Source organism: Typopeltis vanoorti, chromosome 4 (genome assembly GCF_054136105.1).
Source record: "Typopeltis vanoorti isolate ZY-2024b chromosome 4, IOZ_Tvanoo_1.0, whole genome shotgun sequence".
Taxonomy (NCBI): domain Eukaryota; kingdom Metazoa; phylum Arthropoda; class Arachnida; order Uropygi; family Thelyphonidae; genus Typopeltis; species Typopeltis vanoorti.
Window position 1 is genome coordinate 111,109,302 of NC_143552.1, and position 23,851 is coordinate 111,133,152.

At 35.1% G+C, this 23,851-nt stretch overlaps 1 protein-coding gene across 1 annotated transcript in view; it reads right to left on the reverse strand.

Moving 5' to 3' along the window:
• PolrMT (mitochondrial RNA polymerase) overlaps positions 1-23,851 on the reverse strand; it is a 603,530-nt gene that overhangs the window by 186,570 nt on the left and 393,109 nt on the right. Inside the window, exons 22-23 of the mRNA XM_090391417.1 lie at positions 9,635-9,713; positions 1,312-1,557 (exon numbers count right to left, since the gene is read on the reverse strand). Of these exons, the coding sequence (XP_090247543.1) occupies positions 1,312-1,557; positions 9,635-9,713 (325 nt within the window). The remainder of the gene's footprint in view (positions 1-1,311; positions 1,558-9,634; positions 9,714-23,851) is intronic.

Consider the following 23,851-nt stretch of genomic DNA (forward strand, 5'->3'; position numbering starts at 1 on the left):
ATCAGGAGTTTTATTGTATCACTAAATACACTAAATGTTCTAACAGGCTATTTCAAGATACCCTGTTAGAACAACTGTTAAGAGAAATGTATTCTAAGAATTTTCAACAACCTCAAAATCTATTCTTCTATTTTTTAACCCCAAGAAAGGACTATAGTTTGTTTGCTTTTTTCAAGTTTAGTTTTTCCAACTTGGTTTATTTCCAAGAAAAGCCATATTAATCCTTTAAATTATCTATCTCCTCTTTCCCTCCCTTTGGGAAACACCTTGGATAAAAAAGGTAAAAATAAGAAATTGTAAAGCTCTATGCAAAATTTGATTTCAAAATCTGCTAATATAAGCCAGAGATAATTTGATACAAAAATATATGTGAAGTGTAATAGTAAGGATTTTGAATTTTCTTTTGTAAATTTTGCACTTACATACCACACCTGGAAGAATGAGGTGATATGCATCTGTTGGTTTATAGTAGTAGACCTAGAAGGAAATGGATAGAAAACATCAAGCGTATAAGTGGTTTGAACTCTTAAAAAAATTTAAATAACTTGGAATTGAAGATTGGACTGGCAAGCTATTGTTCGTGGTAGCTTCAACTGTCTTGGGTGGATGACACATCTATTGAGATATAGGCAGAAAAGGGGTGATACAATTGAAACATACAAATTACTGAGGGTTTTTTTTTACAAGATTAATTCAGAGGAAATTTTTCAGAACAGATCCGGTGGAGGGAGAACTAGGGGGCCATCCATGGAAACTGAGTAAAAGTCAGTTGGCAAGGATGTTAGAACTAGGTTTTTTGCTTGGAGAGTAGTGAATGAGTGGAATAGGTTGCCAGAGTCCAAACTATCCAACTATTGTGGGTGCGATGACCGTGAATGAGTTCAAAGCAAGTATGATAGATACTGCACAAATGTTGGGTAGATCTTGACACGATGTTTAGGGCCTCCTTCAATGAGTCTAAGAACTCCTTAGAGCAGCCTGTAATAATAATAATAATAATAATAATAATATGTCTCTTTTGGTCAGAAAACGCCTGGGTTCACTCATCATGTTTTTTATATTTATAAAGAAAGTTTGTCTGTTTCAACCATCAGAGCAGACAAACCAGTCTGAGAAAAGATATAATTCACAGATGAAATACATTTTATGGGTGGAGCAGAGTGGTAAGAAGTAGAGTCAAGTATCTTGAGAGGTCTTCCACAATGAATCTGTGGAAATGTCAAGTAATAATAATTATTATTACACCAAGTGAGCTTAGAGTAATAATTAGGATTACTATAGTTCAATAAGTATTTCTTTTCAGTTACTTACCAATGCAGCTACACCACTATATACATCTTGAGGTTTATCACTGGGATATAAATTTACTTGTTCAGCTCCTTGTTGATCTCTTCCCAAAGCAGCATAATGTTGCAAACCATTACAAGAACCATCCTGATGGACTGGAAAATGAGAAAGATATTTTGTAGGATCTGGAGATCTCACAGCTTTAGCAATCTCTTTGCAGCAAGCAAGTGTTTGCCATGGTTCCTCAGACTTCATCCACCAGCAATTTCCCTGAAATGTTAGCAAATTAAGTAAAGATGAGTTCTAGAAATTCATGAAGTTTCATATACTAATGGTGAATAGGAGCTATACATGAAAACTGAAAATATAAAAATTTCTATATAATTTTGTACATTTAAGATATTCTTTATAAATCTGATAATGTATTATTGGCATCTATAGTAATAATATTAATATATATAAAATTGCAAATTATAAGATCATAATTTTGGCCTTAAACTATATAAAAAACAGCAAAATGCTTTCTATATTTCTATATGATATTCCCACAATTTAAATTGCAAAAAACCTCTTACTTTTTCAGTATGTGACTTGATTTTTTTCTTTAAAGCAGATGATTTTTGTAGGTATCACTACTAAACCAGTTTTCAGTAGAATCCTGTGAATTATGCTTAATAACAGTGGTACCTTGTTTTATAATAAACTAAATATGTGCAATCTGTACCATTAAAATATAAAAAATTAAAAAAACAACAACCCTGAAACCACAGGGAATCACTCAACTTTATAACTGGTCACTAACAATTACAAAAAAGGGAAGGAATACCAGTGATGAACATTAAACAAGCTACATTATCAATATTATTTCTGTACAAGCACCTTAATAAACTCTGAAGATTCACTGTGGGAGATGAGACCAAAACTATCCATACAATATATATATCATACCTCTCCTTGAACCCATTAACAGACAAAACATCATAACTGATTCTGGCAACCCTTCCATTCACATCACTCTCCAAATGAAAAATCTAGTTCTCACACCCCTACTAACCACCACCACCACCACACTCTTATTCAAATTTTAAAGATGATGTCTTGTACTACCCACCCCTCTAGCCAAGTGCGGAAACATTTCTGCTGCATCAATCATAAAAAGTCTATTAAATAACTTAAATGTTTATTAAATCTTAAAAGTTTTCTTAAAACTTAAATCATATCCCCTCTTTTTTGCCTATCAGCCAACTTCTACAACCCATAAACAGGGAGCATTCCACAGAACCACTCATCATTATGGTCACTTGCTTCTGGATCCTCTCCACTGCTTCCTCATCCTCAAGAAACCCAGGTGACTAAACCTGAGCCCATTAATCCAGATGTGAAGGTATCAAGGTATTATAAAGAGGAATAACAATTTCCTCATCCCTACTTGTTAGTGTGTTCTTCAATAGTCAAGTACTCTTATGAGTCTTATAATCTTGGCATCTTTAGAAGAATGCCCTCTAAACTTTAACTCTCTATCCACTACTACTCCCAAATCCCTCACTTCATCTATTTCCTGTAGTACAGTTCCATTAATGTGGTATACAGCTTGTAATCTATTTATCCCAAAATGCATAACTTAGATTTTCTCTATATTAAACCGACATCCATTATCTTTAGTCCATACTGATGGCTTATTTAAATCATCCTGTACCTATGAACTTTGAACCTATCCTCATAGGGAGAATTCCACAGACTACCATCTTGGTCACTCACCTCTGGATCCTCTCCTCTACTTCCCATCTTCAAGAAATCCAGGTGACCTGACCTAAGTAATCTAGACGTGGATATCAAATCCTTGTAAAGAGGAATAGCAACTTCCTTATCCCCACTTGATAGTGTGTTCTAGAACTGCCAAGCAATCCTACTAGCTACCTTGACAATATGTCCCCCAAACTTCAAACCTCTATCTTCCCCAAATTATTAGTTTTATCCATTTCCAGAAGTACATTTCCACCACTGTAATACATAGCGTGCAATCTCTTTATCCTCTAAATGAATAACTTTATATTCCTGCACATTAAAGTGACGCTCATTATCTTTTACTCATACTGACAGCATATTGAAATCATCATGCGAACCTTGATTTATGTTGTCCTGATTAAACTGTTATGCTATCCAATTTTCCATCATTAGCAAACAACTGAATATTTCCTTCAGGTTATTTTCTATATCAGTTATGTGCAAATTAAACAGTAGTGGTCCTAGCACAGAACCTTGAAGTATGCCACTCACCTGCTTTTTCCTGGATTCTGTTCCTCCATATACCACTTTTTGATATATGTCCATCAGCCACCCTCATATTCACATAACTAGCACCATATCCATCCCCATTTGTTCTAATTTGTGTAAATTACTAAGGCATGACCAACCCTTCACAAACCATGCTGCCCCCTCATATAGTATCATATTTTTATCCACCTATTCCAGAACTTGCTCTTTGACCAACTTTTCCAGTACTTTTATCACCAGTCCTGAGATACTGATTGGTCTATAATTTGCTACTTTAGTCTCAGAACTTGCATTATGCAAAGGAATTATTCTCCCCTCTTTCCAATCCTCGGAGACTCTGCCAGAGTTGAGACTTAAATTAAAACACAAGCTGATATCCCACAACCATATCTACATCGAGATTCTGCAAAATATCCCAAGAACATCAAATTCATGCACTTCTGTTTGCATATCAGTTCCAGTCACATATGTCATGCCAGTAAGCTCACTTGTGGTCACAAAGTAACTCAACTATTTTATCGGATTCTGTCATTTTGCTATTATCAGCCCTCATTAAAGTTATCCTTCAATAGTTATTCTTCCTCTTACTTGCTGTGTAACAAAATAACTTTGGGATTTAATTTGGCTTGCTTGGTTAGTTTCCACTCATAATATGATTTTGCCTATCTTCCTTGTTATGCTGGTCACCTTTCTTACCTGATCTTTGTAATGCCCATCAGCTTGCTGGTGACCTTTATACTTATAAATCCTCCACAATTTTTCTTTCTTTCTTAGCTAAAGGGGATGGGATGAAGTGTTTGCACAGCAGATATAAACAAGTCAGCTTTCTAATTGGACAGACCCAATGATGGACAGTTGCCATAAACTGATATTGTTCTCTTAGAACTTGAATTAAAGAAATATGGCATAATATACAGTAATTCATTAATCTGACGTTTATGTTGATAACAGCACATTTTGTGTTTGAAAGATTTTTATCCACAAGGTAAAAACCTATTCTGATTTAGAATTTTTTATTTTTTTTATCTTTTTATTTATTTTATTTTATTTTGATGGTGCAGTCTATACTAACATTGGTTATTACTAACACAATGTTCCAACATAAAAATGTGCACAAATTCACATGGAGAGAAGAAGCAAGGAATAAGAAAAGTCTCATTCACTATGTTATTGTTGATAGTGATGTTTTCTAACAGGTGCAGGACACTAGAGTGTTCAGAGCATTTGAAATTGGAAGTGATCACCATTTACTCTTGAGCAGGATAAAATTGAATTTCATATTGAAAAGAAGAAGAACACGCAAGAAAGTTTTAAAGCAAATAAAAGTTGAGCAGCTCTCAGATGTGAACTGTAGACTAAAATACACAAACATTATTCAAGAAAAAATGAAAGAGTTTGAGAACAGGAACCAAGCCTTGGAGATTCAGTGGCAAATCCTGAAGAAAACATTGACTGGATGATCAGAGAAACATGTGGTGAGGTTGTATGCAAGGATAGAAAAATCAGAACTCCATGGTGGACACAGGAAGTTAAAGAGGCAGTGAAGGAAAAGAAGAAATCATATCAAAAGTTCCTGGCAAATAAGTCAGCTTGTTCTCTTGGAGAATACAGAGACAAATACAAGAAAGCTTAAACACTGCATAAAACTAGCTAAACAAAAGTCATGGGAAGACTTTGGTAAGAACATAGAAAATAAATATTAACAAGGTGGCAAAATATTCTGGAGGCTGTTGAAAAAAAAAAGCTCAGAAATGGAGGAAAGAGCGCGGTAAAAGGAATTACAGATGATAAAGGTAAAATGAAAACTGATGAAAAAGATATCCTTGATGTATGGAGTTATTATTTTGAAAAATTGCTAAACAAAACAATCAGTGACAGCACAGTAGTAGAAAAACACTTGAAGTAGAAAAAGCCATCAAAAGCCTGAAATGTGGAAAGGAAGCAGGAGTAGATGATATTCGACCAGAAATGCTGAAGTATGGAGGTATAAAAGTCTTACAGTGGCTGCACTGCATAGTTCAGAAGGCCTGGACAGAGGGACGAATTCCAGATTGGAGTAGAGCTCTCATAATACCCATATATAAAAAGGGAAATAAAACCAAATGTGAGAATTACAGAGGTATTTCTCTACTAATTGTTCCTGGTAAGATTTATGCAAGTATACTTGAAAAACGGTATAGAAGGATTGTGGAAGGGAAGCTTGATGAAGATCAAGCTGGATTCAGGCCAAATAGAGGCCATCAGGATCAGGTTTTCACTTTATGACAAATAATTGAGAAATCATGGGAAAATGACAAGGTGTCATGAGAGAAGTTATTCAAAACGCTACAGTGTATGGTGTCAATGGGGTATTATATCAATCAATACTTAGTCTTTATTTGAGTTGTAAGTCAGCAGTCAGAATTGAAGGAAGTACAGGAAGATGGTTTAATGTTAAATCTGGTGTGAGACAAGGATATACATTATCCCCTCTGTTATTCATTATCTATATGGATCACATTATGAAGGAAAGTGGTATTAAACCTGATGTCAAAATTGGAGATGTTAATCTCAGTTCTTTGCTTTATGTGGATAATGTTATAATTCTAAATAAATCTGCTACAAGTCTGCAAGATTCTCTTACCAAATTGAATAACTGTTGTAAACAGATATGATATGAAGATCAGCAATAACAAGACAAAGACAATGAAAATAGGCAGAAGCATTGAAAATATCAAATGCATTGTGAATGGAGAACCTATAGAAAAACTTTTCAGCTACTTATGCATGATTTTTAGTGAAGATGGTAAATTAAATAAAAATTGAGCCACCATAGCACAATTGGAAGACTAGCGGAACATTACACCCTTCGATCGGAAAAGACCTGGGTTCGATTCTTGTCTGCAAGCCTGGCGTGCCGAGTGGTAGTGTATCTTCTTTCCAGACAAAAGGCTGCAGGTTCGAATCCCACTGTGGGCATGGATGTTTGTGATTGTCTGTGGAAATACTAGTGGTAGTGTTTGACGGTAGATATGCCGCTGGTGTAGTTGCGGTCAGTTGATGGATTGTGAGTGGTGGAAACCGAGTCGTAAAGTAGGCGCTCTCCCTCGATGAGTCTTTGGACTTCCTGGAGGTGACAAATAATAATAATAAAACAATAATAATAATAATAAATAGACAACAGAATCAGCAAAGCTGGCATGATGAGAAATGAGCTGAATAAATTTATATGGAATATGAGAGCGATTACTCAAACGCTCAACTAGCTGTATACAAGACAGTGTTCAAACCAATTTTAACTTATGGATCTAACAGCTGGGTTAGAAATAAAACATTTGATAAAAGACTAGAGACTGCAGATATGAGAGTCCTGAGAAAGATTAGGGGGCATGAACAGATGGCATCGATGCCAATATCATATTAAAAATGAAGATATTAGGAAATAACTTGACATTGCGAGCATTCAGGAATGTGTTAGCAGAGCTGATCTCAGGTGGTGTGGTCGGTCACTTAAACAGAATGGGAGAGGAAAGATTAGCAAAACAAATGTTCTCTGCCAGGTTGGCAGGAAAAAGACCCAGAGGAAGACCAAGATATAGGTGGACTGACATGGTAAAAAGTGCCTTAGAAAATAAAAATATAAGATCTCTTAATGTTGGAATCATGACAGGTAACAGATTGATTTGGAGGAAAATTGTAGATAGGAAGTTAGTAATGATGCAAATTTTTCCTGTTGTGCTATCATATTCTGTACACCTCTTGAGGGTACATGTCAGGAATCTGATGATGATGAACATTTGTAATGACTTCAGGTCACACAGTATAACTGCAACTGTGAGCTAAAATGATGCAGCTTGGCATAAAATAGAGCAGGAAGAGGCTGGGAAGACTGTGAGAGGTCTCGCGATGCAGCTACCAGTTCTCTCCATGACTGAACCGGTATCCGGAGAGTTCATCAAAAAGGCAATTCATCGAACGACAATTTGTCACAAATGCAATTCATCGAAAAAAGAGTTCACCAAAAATTTAAAATTTTCGAAAATGTTATGAGAAAACTGATCCATTTAGAACAAAACCTGAACCGTGAATAAGGAGATCACAATGCTACTTTCATAGGGAAAAATTATGGAACAATATGGTTCTTATAGTGTTTCTTGTCTGATAACTATTTCATGTCTGTTCATGGGACTGATTTGCCTGTTTCCGGAAGAAAAGCCCATCTGTATCTATATTATGCCTGCTAACTTACCTTTAGCAGAACAGGACTGATAAAAATTATGCGTAAATGGGATCCAACTACCCAGGTCTTTCTAACTAAACGGCTTCGTTTTTACCAACTGAACTATGCGGGCTTCATTATTATTATTGTTGCTAGTAGTAATATGCGATTTCAATACAGCAATTATTATGGGATGAATTTTATTCAGATTTGCTATTGAAACTTTTACAAGAAAATGTCGAACCGTTCCAGTTTTCAGTTCAGCTATATTCGGGGCGACAAAGAAATAACGTGTCCAAATTCTGTACTGTATTACAAAAACTCTCTGGCTTAAATGACTAAGTAGAAGTTGTTGGTACAAGAAGCTGTCTGCATGGTTCAGTTTTTGTTCTAAATGGATTACTTTTATCATAACATTATCAAAAATTTCATTGAATTGTTTTTCGATGAATTTTCCTGTAACTGACTGAACCATGAACTGTGTGTGTGTGTGGTTGTAGGTTAGCCTTGTATGCCTTACATACTGCATTGTAATATTTCTATGTGGCAACCTAACTTAAGTACTAATATTCATATTAGTGCTTCAAAGTATAAACAACACCAAGAAGATGAAAAAATAAACTAATTTATTGAACTTAATAATATTTTGATGGTTTTTCTATCCAGCATCATCAGAGCATAAATTATAACTGTGACAAGCACTACACTAAAACATTAGAAACAATTCAATTTGTAACTGACATAGAACTAATGTTAACCATAAAGTTAATTTGGAGAAATCAGGCTATCTGGTCTCATAATGACCATCTCCCAAATTTCTGGTAAATTAATGCAACCATACTTGATGAGGTTGTGTGTGTGTGTGGGGGGGGGGAGTGCTTCATAGCAGATGCTGATTCAAAAATAGTCTATTTTTATAATAATAATAATAATAACAATAATAACAGTGTCTTTATATGATGGATTTCTGTTCAGGACACAAATTAATCATTATTAATACCTTCTGGCAATTATTTCTGGTGAAATCATATCCCAAGCTCTCAAAATCCAGTTGCATAACACTTCTAATGATGGTCTCTTTAATCTTCCCTGCTAGAGTCAGTTTGTAGCCATTGGCTGCCATCCACTCTGTAAAATTTTCATACATAGGACTTGAATGGTTTGTTGACCAATACATCCCCAAGAGCTAGACAAGGTGTAAGGTCACCAGGAATAATAGCCACATCAGTCTTCATATCAAAAGTTGTTTTACTATTTAAGGTCCTAAGTGTTCATGGAAACTATTCTACACAACAAGAGCTGGGCATCGAAATAAGGCCCTTGGCCGTTTGTCTCAGACTGTTCTAATCCAATCTTGAACCACTGTAGTGTCCATCCACCCTTTTTTCTTTAAGTCTTACATGAATTCCAGGGGGAAATTTCCCTTTGACATTGTTTTCCTTTTGAACATTACATAAGGAGGCAACTTTCTTCCATCTGCAGTAACTGTGAGCATGATCGTGCATTGCTGTTTTTCACCGTTTTTTTGCTATTGTTGTTTGGTCGCATGACTCGATGACAAAGGCAAGTCGACGACTGTTGAGTTGAAATGCTGATTCTCTTCAATCAAATTCCAAAATATCTGCAACTACCATAGCAACACCCACTACCTATTTCTTAGAGTTTTAAACTTTTTTTCATGTGCAAAGTATATGCAAACCTTTTTAATTTATTTTTTCGTAAAGTATAATCCGGCCTGTGAGATATAAGCAAGGGCGAGTTATATTCAAGTAAATATGGTACCGCATAATTTATAAATGCATAAGCTCTGTCCCATTATATAACGTTACAACTTTCTGTAACGTTATATAATGGGATGTTAAAAAAAACACTTACTGTTAAAGGATTATCAGCTGAATCTAGAATTTCAGGCAAAATCTCATTAGCATATTGTAATCTTTCTGATATGCTGTTCCTGAAAAAAAAATTTTTAATTCAATATAATTTATGTATAACTGCCTAAAATTCCAGCTAATTCAAAGCTCAAGGGATCATAAATGATCAACTTCAAATTAAGCAAATTCAAATTATATGGACATCCTTAAGAATTATGTAAGAAAATAGCTGTTACAAAATATGAAAAAAACAAAAAAAAAAAAATTCTTCAATTTAGACAAACTAGTAATTAGTGATGCATATGTGATCACTAAAATATCAGGTGATGATGAAATAGAATGCACTGAATAGTAATTTTGCTTCCAACAAAGAAATGTATATTTCTCAGAAAAAAAGATTTGAATATGTAATCTGTGTTATCTGAATAGCTCAGAAAATGACATCGTCAGAAAGTGAATTTCTCTGCATACTAACGACCCCTGGAATGATGTTTTCCTATGATCCGGAGTTTATTGGTGCAAGAACCTAATAAACTCAAAGGTTACAGTAGTACTGAAGGTAACAGTATACAGTAATAAAGAGGTAAATTAGTAAATAATATGTAATGTATATAAAGCAAGTTTCAGAAAAATAGATTTAAGCAATGCAGTATATACACATAAATAGAATGTATAATAAAAGGTGTTCATATAAATTCATTTTTTGTAAAAAAGTTATAAACTTGATGCAGTTTATTTGAGTCTGATAAGATCTGTCTCGGTGTATATGGCTAGGCCAGATGAGTAAAAGTTTAATACCTTCCTCAAGTGAAGTACTGGCACTTTGCTAGGACATGGCAAATGGTGAGATAAATGTTGCATAGTTTGCACTGTTATCTACTGAAGACTGATGAATCAGCCCTCAGTAGATAACAGTAGATTAGATGACTGCGACCTATGCAGAGCCTAGCAAGAACAAGTTCAACAAGTTCTTCTCTTCTGTCAGTGAGTAATTTTAAGCTTAATCTCATGCAATTTATTTGTCAGTGCTTTTTTTGTCATGATGACTGATATTCATTAATTCAATTTGATCTTATATACACTGTAATCTGTATAGTGGACTGACAATATGTAGAAAAAATATGAGGAGATCTAGCAGCTGTAGTCTGATTGCCCTTAATTCCAGCAGCCAAACATTAAAAGTAAGGGCCTTCATTTTGCATAATTGTATAACATTGCAAAGCACTGGGTGAGGATTGTACACAGGAGAGGAGATGGCCTGTAAAGAACTCAATGAGTCTATATAAAGCACACTTCTGGTAGTGGTTTTCTTTGATACACACTAGCTGAAATACATGCAACTTGAATGTATAATTACTTACTGTAATCAAGTGGAATCTGATCTGATCAGATATGATAAAGTCAGAAAATACAGCGGCACAACCAACAGAGGTCTCAGATTTTAAATTGACAGTTGTGAACTATGTGCATTAAATAACTGCATGTAGACTGATAATGGAGTGTGAGACAGTTTGCACACTGAGAGGTTGCATGATGGAGTGTAAACCAGCCATGGAAGAATGCAGCATAGTGCAGATGTGTTGTCAACATTTATATCAACAGCATTGTTAAACACATATACCAAAGGGATGTATGGCAATCTAATGTGTAATATTGAGTCTCCCAATATAAAGAAAAGATACTAGTCCCCATTGGATGCTCTGGAAGAATATATTTTTAGGACATAGTTAAGAAACAATTGTTTCCATCTATGTGACAGAACAGGTTCATTTGCTTTGATATAAAAAGTTTGAATGGGTGATGTGTGAAAAGCAGATATTTATATATACCTGATGATGAATAGGATCAGACCACCATTATAAGCCTCTCTGCCTTCTAACTGTAGACTTGAAATCCATAATCCAGCTTTGAACGTACATTATTCATTTGAATAATGTACTTTCAAATTTCAAATTTGAATAATATTTGAACATACAGCATTTGAATGTATGATAAAAGTGAATCAACAAAGATCGCTCAGCACCCCATTCAGTAGAAGATAGACTATTTAGAAGATTTAATACTCTCTTGCACTTTCCCTTAAGATGAAAAATGTTAGGAAGGAAGAATGTAAGCTTTCTGTCAAAGATCAGTTCCCAAGAATTGGTATCTGTTGCTACTGGAGTAATACTTTGATTTTTAGCTCAGGATCTGGGTAAAGAGTGTGTGTTTTTGGCAAATATGTACACAGCCATTTTTTTCAGACATGAAAAGACAAGATCGATTGTCTGCTGAAGTTGTCTTTCAATTAAACTTATGTTACAAGAGTGACAGTAAACTGTGAAGTCATTTCTTTTAGGCTTGCATGGTGATCCGAATGCATTTTTGGAAATTATGGAGACAACTACCGTGTTTGAATAAAAACTTTAGTTTAATATAACTAAAATCTACAATTCGACGTTTCGACCTTTATGTCAAGGTCATCATCTTTATGTCAAGGTCATCATATACTACAATCAAACTCTTGTTTGATTGTAGTATAGCTTGTTTCTTGTGTATATTTGTACGCTCCAGAAGATGACCTTGACATAAAGGTCGAAACTTCGAATTGTAGATTTTAGTTATATTAAACTAAAGTTTTTATTCAAACACGGTAGTTGTCTCCATAATTTCCAAAAATGCATGTGAAGTTATCAACATATAGAGCATTACCTACTGTGGGAGAAAGCTGTTCCATAATTGAATTAACTTTGACAGTAAAGAATGTCACACTTGAGGAACACTCGCTTCTTGATATGACCAACATGGAATACTTCCCACATGGATTTGAAAGATTTAGGAGGAAAGAAAGTTTTTAATAAAAATGATATGGTATCCTCTGAGATCTAGGTTATATACGTCTTTTAATATGCTATATCTCCAGGCTGTGTAACAAGTTTTTTTCCATGTCAAAGAACACTGACACTGTTAATGTTTCAGGAACGTGTTGCTTATATGTTTCCACATGGAGCAAATGGTCCTATCATTTTTCAGGAAATAACAATGTATACTAAAATATTAATTATAAAAACTTTAAATTATATTTTCTATATTTTGGCAACATTACATTGCCATCATTAGGATCACCAAAAACAACCACTTTAGGTCCTAAATGGTGTCCCCCCTAGTGGTTTAAATTGGGTAGTCTTCGCAATTGTACTGAAGATCTTAGAATGAATGTTTCCCAAATTTGGGGAAGTCTCATGTACACAAATTTGTTGAGGTTTGTAAAGTTTTTCAGGGCTGAGACAGATTTGAGCAATAGCCTTTCATATTATGAGAGACCCCTCCAGTGAGTCAGGAACTCATCGAGATAGGCCACATTATTTGCACCAGCTGTCATATCTGTTCTTAAATTCATTCATGCTACTTGCGCGCACACACACACACACAACATCCAACGGCATTCCAATCATGCACCACTCTTAAGAGAGAGAGAAATCTACCTCCCTCCTTCTTGACAGCATTCGCTCTCAACTTACAAGGATGACCTCACGTCCTTTCTCCATCCTCCATAAAATTAAAAATACCATCTACCGAAATTCTGTATAACCTTTTCAGACGTTTAAGTCTCGATCAAATAATCCCTCTTTCTCCTGTTTGCTAGTGTCTACAAATTCTCAATCTGTCTTCATATTCACTATTCCACAATCCTGATATCATTTCTGACACTCTCCTTTGCAATCTATCAGAATCATTACAGAAACCAGACCAGACATGCACAATAATCCAAGTGAGGTCTTATCAAGACAGCATAAAGAGGAAAAATAACGTCCTTATCTTTACATGGCAAGGTTCATTTTAGCATTGCAATTATTCTCTGAGTTAAATTTACAATTTTTGCTATATGACCTTGAACTTCAACTTCCTGTCTACTAAAACCTCCAAGATCCCTAGCCTGATCAGTTTCTTCTAGTCCCACCAATCTAATACGACATTGGATATCTACTCACACTAAAGGCATGACCTTATGTTTATTAACACTGAAACGACAGTCATTTTCACATGCCCACAATTCCAGCCTATTCAAATCATTCTGCAAGTACTGCATATCAGCAGCACTCCTAATTACCTTACCTATCTTTGCATCATTGGAAAATAGTTGTAGTCACATGTCAAATCCTTCCTAATGTCATTAATGTGTAGACTGAATATCAATGAACCAAGGGCTGATCCTTGAGGCACACCACTGGTTACCTCAAATCTTGCAGACTGATCCCCCCTCCCTCCCCATTTATGACGTATTTAAGATGAAAATTTTCCATGGAAATATTTATGGAATGCACAAATTGCAGAAACCAAATGTCTGTGTGAAAGTGGGAGGAGTGAGTTGATAAGAGATGGGTCATAAATCAATCTAATTGCTCTCCCCTGTATTGAGTCAAGCATTTGAGGGAGCTCTTAGGAGCCCCACTCCAAATGTGAGAGCAGTATTCGATAGCTGGGCAGATTTGTGATTTGTACAAGGTTAACAGCTGTTCAGAGGTGAAGTAGCATCATGAATGAAAGAGAAATCCTAGTTTTTTAGAAGCTGAGGATGCAATGGTTGTGATGTATTTATGCCAGGAGAGGCTTGATGTCTGGGTGATTCCAAGATGAGAGATCTCATGTTATCTGGAAATTTGAATGTTATCAAAAATAATACTGGAAGAAAATGGTACTTTTTTGTGAGAAATAAGACAGAAGTGGGCTTTACTAGCATTGTAATTGACAAGGTTATCTGAGCGCCATTGCAGGATGGCTTGGAGATCACAATTGATGGCAGTGGTGGTTGATGTTCTGTAGGTCGAGTTGTGCAGAGTAAGGTTTATCAAATAAAAGGGAGGAGTGCAATGTGCTGTCATCGCAAAATTGCGTACATGAAGGTCAACCGAAGTAGGTCATTGATATATAGAAGGAAGAGGGGTTGTTGAGAAAACAGAACCTTATGAAATCCCGACATTAGTTGAATGGTGAGAGGATTAAGGAACCATCTACCATCACACATAGTGTACATCAAGACAGAAAACTGGCAATCCAACTGCAGAAGTCTTGAGACAGACCAAATGATGGGAGTTTGTTTAGTAAGCCTTTGTGCCAGATCTGGTCAAAAGCTTTGGAGATATCAAGTGCAACCACTTGAGATTTGCCCAACTTCTCCATGGCATTTGTCCAGAGATGGATGATATAAGTGAGTAGATCTCCTGTTGATAGGCAGTGATGGAATCCATACTGGTGGTCGTTTATTAACTGGATGCCTTCAAGGTAGTGTAGGATTAGGAATTGATGGTTTCTCCATTACTTTAGATAGGACTGAGATGAATGAGATATGTTGTCACCCTTCTTGGGAATGGGTTGAATATAGGCCAGTTTCCAGGCTGTAGAATACCAATGGTGGAGTAAGAGAGTATATACAGGCAGGATAGGAATCAGTGCTGTTGTCAGTGGAGCTCAGGACAATTCGAGGAATGCCATCAGGGACAGGAAACTATTTTTGTGTCTAATTTAGACAATATTTTTTGGATCTCTTTCTGTAAAAGGATATAGGGGCAATGCAGCTGGGCAGCTGGAATAGTTGGGGGCATTTACCATGTCAGTTATGCATGCATTGGAGGCAAAGTGTGAAGCCAGGAGATTGGCTTTTTCTGTGGGTGATGCAATAGTCCTAATGTGAGCCCTAACTCTGAATGTGAGTCCTAACCAACAAGGTTAGTCTGTGACTTCCACAGGCGATGAGGTAACCTTTTTAAGGAGCCTATAGAGTTCTGATCTGTGTAGTGGTGGGATCATAGTCTATAAGAAGGCAGGTAGAATGGTTTAGAAGTAAGGAGGAAAGCTTACCTGTGTAATTTAACTGGTTTAAAACCACGGTGGTATTTCCCTTATCTGCTTTGGTAATTACTATTCTGTTGTTTATAATTTTTTGCCTCATTCGAAATAATGATCCAAGTAGAATGAGGATATCTTGTTCTACTTCTATCATTATTTCTTCTCCAGGAATTTTTTTAGGTGCTGGTGGATAGTTATGGCCATGTGCAAGTGCACTTAATTGTTTCAGGGTGAAGGATGATACATTTACTACTGTGTTAGGAGGTAGTTGAGACTTGAAAGCTGAGTTTTTTTAGTAGATTTTCATATTTCTTGATGTGCTGACATTGTATTCTTCAAAATTCTTTGTCTGCAGAGGAAATAATGATCCAAGTAGAACAAGGTATCCTCAGCCTTCCCAACCATATTGCCAACAACATCAGACTGGATGTAGCCAATGTATTACTCATGCTAAATCATCAAATAGCAACCTATCAAGAATTAAGAACAATTGATGTGAAGTCAGTTGTTCTGCATATACATGTAGCTTAGTCATGAAGATATTTTTGGTACAAATTTGTGTTTACTTATACATGAGTAAAACAAGAGTGAAAACAATGATATAATTAATTTCCTGTTATGTCTAATTTTTGGATTTTGGTTTTTGCTTTGAGAGAATTTTCATCCCATCCCATCCGCATTCTGCTTAAGAATGTGGATGGGACATGGCACATACTTGATGCAAATTATCTATAAGTATGGAAATAGTCTATATATTTTATACAGCCAACACATCAATAGCATAATGCAATGTAATTAAATGAAAACAGAGACATGGCATTTAGCAAGAATAAAATAAAATGCACATGTTTATCAACATCTTTAGGATAAGTTAGTAAACATGTAATGCCAAGAGGAAATTATTACTTCACTGAAATCTCCATGTAGTTGAAGACTCACTGTCAGAGGCCCACACTATAATAAGTATTATTCACACACATCATACTTCTCTTGAACTCATTCACTGATAGAGCACTAACAAACAATACTGGCACTCAATTCCACTCATCTACCACTTTCCAAGAGGGGAGGAAAAAAATGGAGTCCTCATGATCTTGCTGACCACATTTTCCCATTTTCCCCTTGCATGTTTGGCTCAATGGCCTATCACAGCCAAGTAATTTGATTCCTTGAAATTTAATTAATGCTTTAACAGGATGGTTAATCCTATCAGCACAGCGTATTATGGCTGTCACTTGAATGCTTGGTTGGCCTGTTTTGTGCGATGAAAAAAATCCAAATTTTGGAAAGCAAAAACCTAGCACTTTCACATGAGACTGCTAACTCAACTTCAATTGAAAGGCCTGATAAAAATTCTTTACAACTTAGAGTGAATTCAAATCTAGGTCTTTCTAGCCAAGGACAATGACTATTTTCCATTTTTTATTCCTGTGCTATGAATGCTCTTGATAAGCATACATGCTTAACAATTTCTAGGGTTGATCCTGTTCTCTCTTGACCTGTCAGGTATTCAAAAAGTTCTTCTATATCAATCCTATAAAACCCACTTTATAACTCATATGATGTTATCATACTTCTCTTTTCCATTAACCAATTTGCTAATTATTAACCATTTTGTAACCCAAACATTATCAATCCATTCTTATAGCAAGAATTCCATAGACCTACACAGTAATGGCGAATCTTTTAAGGTCAGCATGTCAAAAATTCGGAAAATGCTTAACTTGACAATGCTGGCATGCCCCCCCCCCCCCTCCCAAAAAAAAAAAAAAAAAAAAAAAAAAAAAAAAAAAAAAAAAGAGAAACAATTCTTTGCACATTCAATTATTTAAAAAAATACAGTCCAATCATGTGTGGCATTATGCATTATATATTGAAATGTCAAATAATTACAAAAATAAAATACAAGTAAAACAAACTCAGACACATGTAAAATAATAATAATAATGAAAAAATCAGTGATTTACAGTGAAAATGATAACTGATAATTGGACTTAAAATTATGTACTAAAAATTACCCTACTTTTAATAGTAATTTTAAATTGAACTAATATATATATGGAACATTGTATTTGATTTGATTAACATCAATTAATGACTTTTTTTTTATTGCTGAATCTTAATGGATAAGTCTGAAACTGAAGGTAGGTACGTTGTGCACTTCAAGACCAAGCAAGCAATACTAACTTCATCTGTCAGTCGGTTTCTTTTGTTCATTTTAATGTTGTTTAATGCCAAGAATAAGGTCTTGCAAGAGTATGTAGAGAGAAAAATTGTGAGTAAAGGCATTGCTAGATTTTTAAGGTTGCTAAAGGTTTCCAGTATTCAGTTCCAAGCATTCAATATTTCTTGTTTGTAGTGGCACTCTTCATTCTGCAGGCGATTTCTTTCCAGATCCTCAATTGAGACCTCAGGTCAACAAACACTTGAGTCAGATGCTGGTCTGGAACTCTGCTAACTAAAGCTCTAATCCTTCAATTTGTAACCATTGGAAATCATTTAATTCCATAGTAGTGTATACTACTACATCCAGATACTTAATTATTTTAATTGTCTTTCTAAACTTCTAAATTGATTATAAACTGAAATTTATTGTTATCAGGTGTTGGTGAATGCTGGCATGTCACTCAAAACGTTGTGTCATAGGTTTGCCATCACTGACCCTCACACTATCTTAGTCACTTGTCTCTGGATTGACTCCTTCACTTTTTCATGCCAAAGAAACTCAGACAGTCATATATATGAACAGTAGTATAGATATGGCCATATCAAAGCCTCATAAGGAGGGATAATAAACTCCCCTGCTTGTCAGTATGTTGTTCTTCAGCTGATCCTATGAGCTATTCTGCTCTCTTTTGGAATATGCTCTTCAAATTTCAATTCCCTATCTGCCATCACTCCCCAAAATTTCTAGCCTCATCAGTTTTCTGCAATCTGGTTCCATCCGTATAGAACATAGCTTATACTATGTAGTTCCATTTCATTCTGAAGTGACCTTACATTTAGCCACATGAAACTGGCAAATTATTTTTCACTTACTGTCACTATATTTAAATCAAATCTCATGATCATTTGTTAACTAGCCTTAGTGAGTCTTGCATCACTGGCACAATTGGATATTCCTCCTCAAATCATTTCCTATATCATTAATGCACAAATTAAACTGAAGTGGTCAAGTAAAGAACCATCTACTTGGCCACTTCTGTTTACCCCTCCACTATTCATCTGCCTTCTCCTGGATTCTACCATACACTAATATATGATTATATTAGTGTATGGTAGAATCCTACCCTGCATTTTGTGATGTCAGTGAATAACAGCTAATGAGTGCTTGGAATTTTGTACATTTTAGTTCTGACATCAGAAGTTCTCCATGAATGTTACTGACAGTGTTTAGTCTGGCAAATGTTCTATTCATAGGTCCCTGTGCTGCTCTGACTTTGCAGGTTAGGGCAATGAAGCAGCATCTAATAAACAGAATGCTGTGATATTTTGTATGATTGTTAGTTTCATTTTTTATTTGCACCTAGTATTTTTAAGCATCCTGACCTTTTAAGGTTGGATAGTGTTAATATGCTTCAAATCCATCCAAATTTGCATCAATTTATTTAGAAGTTCCATGCGGTATCCTGTTAAATGTCCTTGCAAAGTCCAGCAGTATTTGTGTAGCTATTCCTTTACTCAACTCTGTTTATTCAACAGTCACGTTTTATAGGAAATAAATAAATTATGGACAAAACCTATCCTTCACAAAGCCATGCTAGTCTCCCCATAAAGTATTGTATTCCTATTTCCCCAACTCCTGAATTCTGCCTTTGATAAACTTCTTCAATACTTTAAGCATCACTACTGTAATACTGATCAGTCTATAGTTCAATATCTCAGTTTTGGAGTTTCCTTCATACAATGCATCTATTTTGTCCTCCCTTGGGACCCTTACTAAACCTGAGATTTAAATTAAAAGTTTGGTAAAAGTTACTGACAATTCCTTTGCACGTTCTTGTAATACACTGACTGATATCCAATGGTGGTATCTGCATTAAGATTTTGCATTATCCTATGTATCTACAGTTCATTTACCATTCCACATCAGGCCCTGTTGTCACATCTGTCAATGAAATATCTCCACCTAGATTATATATCCTCACAGTGATCACTCAGTAATTCTGCCATTTCTTTTACTTTAAAATTTGCATTAAAGTTTGTCTACCATAATCATTCTGCCTTTACTCATTGCACACAGCAAAAGAACTCTTCGGAATTTTGTTTGGCCTGCTCAGCCAATTCACTCATATTCTGATTTTGCTTTCTTTACCATGCTGGTTATTACCTTTTGTTGATTATGATTATAATCAACAGGCTCATGTAAATGAGCCTGTTGATTATAATCATAATCAACAGGCTCGTTTACATGAGCCTGTTGATTATGATCTCTTTATATATCTTCCACACAACATTTTCTTTCTTTGCCATTGCTTCTTAATGCTACTTTGCCATTTAACTCCTATGTGATTTTTCCTCATCAGCCTAGGTATATGGTCCAATATTTCTGCTTTTAAATGCTCTTTGAACATTTCCGAGGCACTGCTTAACTAAAAATTTCATGTTTGGCAACTTCTCAAGCAAAGACGGCAGGGCACAATCACTCTCTTAGTCACAGGAATACATTGTTTATGGAGCCAATCCTCTGTATGTTACCAACAGATGCAGCACTCACACCCTGAGTTCCTCTCCATCATATGTTGTTTTATGTCATTAGCTTTTAATAGCTGCAGAAATTCCATTTCCTTTCCTTCACTTGAACTTTCCTCCTAATCTCTCTCTGCATAGTTGAAGTGCTACATAATAATTACATCCCATGCACTCACTGTACTAATTTGTCAATTCATACAATCCACATATTCCCTCATCACCTAGCCAGCAGATGCAGCCAACTATATGCATTGCTGGTCTCTCTCTCAAGAAGATTTAACCAAAAGTCAAAAATATTCAAACAATTAAATATTTCGTGATCACAATTGCAAGTAAGCAGTGGTAGGCAAATGATGCAATAAGTAACATGGTATTAAGGAGAAAGTCAACAAAGCTGCCATCTGTATATACAGTAAAGTATACAAATTAATTATATTAATAATTTAGTATACATTTAGTATACATTAAATAAAGTATACAAGGTGTAGCTGCAATAGTAGATGAAGAAATCAATAAATCAGTACTAAATTGGATTCCATTTTCTGAAAGGATAATGCTGTTACAACTTAAGGGAAACCCCGTTAATATAAATATCATCCAAGCTTATACACCCACAGCTGACAAAAATGAAGAAGATGTTGAAGAGTTTTATGAACACCTAAAAGAGATTAAAAACCTAACAAAGAAACATGATATAAACATAGTGATGGACTTCAATGCAAAAGTAGGAAGAGGGGGTGATGGAGAAATTGTTGGCGAACTTGGCTTAGGCACCAGAAATGACAGAGGAGATCGCCTAGTCCAGTTCTGTCAGGAAGAAGATCTAACAATAGCAAATACCTGGTTTAAACTTCCACCCAGAAGACTGTACACTTGGAAATCGCCTCAAGATAACCAACATAACATTGTCCGAAATCAAATTGATTATATACTGATAAATAAAAGATTCCACAGTAGTATAAAGAGTGCAAAGACTTATCCTGGAGCAGATATCTCATCAGACTACAATCCCATAGTTGCAGAAGTACGTCTTAGATTAAAATCAGCTAAAAAATCACAAAAGAAGAAAAAGAAAATTGATGTAGAAAAACTGAAAGACCCGAACATAAATAAAAGTGGCAAGACACAGCTTAACCTGCGATTACAACAGATTAACATAGAAGAAAATAAAAGTGTGGAATCTCTTTGGAATAGCTTAAAGAATGCCATCGTAACAACAAGTATTGAAGAAGTAGGTTATGTGAATAATATAAAACAACAGGAATGGATGACAGATGAGATTCTTTTTCTTATTGATACAAGAAGAATGTACAAAAACAAAGACATAGCCAGGTATACAGAAAAACATATCATCATCAAGAAAAAAATAAAAGAAGCCAAGGAAAATTGGATGAAAAATTTATGTACTGAAATTGAACTGCTTCAGAAGAAACATGAAGAAAATCAACGAAATTTCCGGAAAACTGAGGAAAAAGCAAATAGTGTCTCTAAGAGACGAAAATGGAAAAATAGTTCTAGAAGAAGAGAATAAAGCACAGATTTGGATAAAATATGTAACAGAACTTTTCAATGATACTAGACAGAAGCCTATAAATATAAAAGATAACATTCAAGGACCAGCAATCATGAAATGCGAAATAGAGAATGCTATACGAAAAAGTAAAACAGGAAAAGCCAGTGGACCAGATGGTGTGCAAACAGAATTTTTAAAATTAATAGAACCAGATAACATCAAACTTCTTGAAAAACTATTTAATGAAATATATGAAAATGATGAATTTCCATCAGACTGGCTCAAATCTACATTTATCACTATCCCAAAGAAACCCAAAGCGAATTCCTGTAGTGACTTCCGACTTATTAGTCTAATGAGCCAAACATTAAAAATATTTTTGAAAGTAATTCAGAATTGCATTTATAGAAAAAGTGAAGAAACTCTAAGTGAAACACAATTCGGCTTTCGGAATGGTTTTGGTACTAGAGAGGCCCTTTTCTGTACCCAAATATTGATACAAAAAAAGCATAGAAAAACAGAAATCTGTCTTTATGTGTTTCATAGATTTTGAAAAAGCATTCGACAAAGTCAGACACACTAACTTAATAGAAGTCCTTCAACAAACAAGGCCAGACGAATAAGACATAAGACTAATAACAAATCTGTATTGGAATCAGTCAGCTACCGTTCAATTAGACAACATTACCACCAGTGATATTAACATCAAAAGAGGAGTGAGACAAGGATGTGTGCTCTCACCACTCCTGTTCAACATATACGCAGAGGTAATCTTTAAAAAAGCATTGGAAGAATGTCCAGAGGGAATCACAATAAATGGAAAGATTGTTAACAACCTACGATATGCAGATGACACCGTGCTAATTGCAGATAACATTATGGATCTCCAAAAACTCATTGACAGAGTATACATAAAAAGCCAAAGAATGGGAATAAATATAAACATCAACAAGACAAAATACATGATCATCAGCAAACATCCAGCCTCATCAATGAAACTGACACTCAATGGGAAAAATATTGATCAAGTGTCAAGATATACATAAATATCTTGGTTGTTGGCTTAATGAACGGTGGGATCCAGAAATAGATATAAAGACAAGGATTGAAGTTGCACGGCAGTCCTTCATGAAAATGAGAACACTATTCTGCAATAAAGACCTAAACAAGGAAGTCAGATGCCGAATGCTGAAATGTTACATGTGGTCTATTCTGCTCTATGGAGTTGAAACATGGACATTGAAGGTGACAACCATCAAGAAAATTGAAGCCTTTGAGATGTGGCTATACAGAAGAATGCTAAAGATATCATGGACAGAAAAAATTACCAATGAAGAGGTCTTAAAATCCATTGGCAAAAGCTAAACATCTTGTACAAATAATCAAGAAACGAAAAACATCATATCTTGGCCACATCATGAGAAACAGCAAATACCAACTTCTACAAACTATTTTGGTAGGAAGAATTGATGGCAAAGGAACTAGAGGAAGAAAAAGAATATCATGGTTTGACAACATCAAGACGTGGACAGGAAAGAGCAGTGCACAACTGCTCAGATTAGCACAAGACCGCAGTTTGTTTGCCAAGATGGTCGCTGACCTTCGATAGAAGATAGCACAATAAGAAGAAGATACAAATTAATATTTATGTGATAACATTATCCAAACTTATTATATAATTACTTCATAATATATAGAATGCAAAAGACTTCTTATTCTTCGATAGAAAGATAGCAAATAAAACTCAGAAAAATCATTAATTTAAGGAGTATTATAAAGTTATAGAATTACCAAACAAATTAGAAAACTCATTTCCTAATCTGTTCTAATGCTACAACTTTATGTACAATGTAAAACCTACATACAACATTTTCAATAGCCATTGCAATCTTAAAATATTTTAGTTAATAATCTGGATCAATGTCTTGTTTACATTAATAAACAAAATTTAAGAAACTTGGTAAGAGAAGATTAGTGTTAGCTTACATTCACTTGTTGGTAGAAAGAGTTTAATATTCCAAGAGAGTAATTAAAATCACCTACAAGGATGATCAACAACTGCTCCAACAAAAACTATAAGTTCAGGCAGATCAAAGCTTTTCACTACTTTCTATCTTCTTAAATTCTTTCTTTATGAACCCTGTTCCAGTTCAGGTATCTTTTTTTTCTTCTAAATCTTCTCTTATC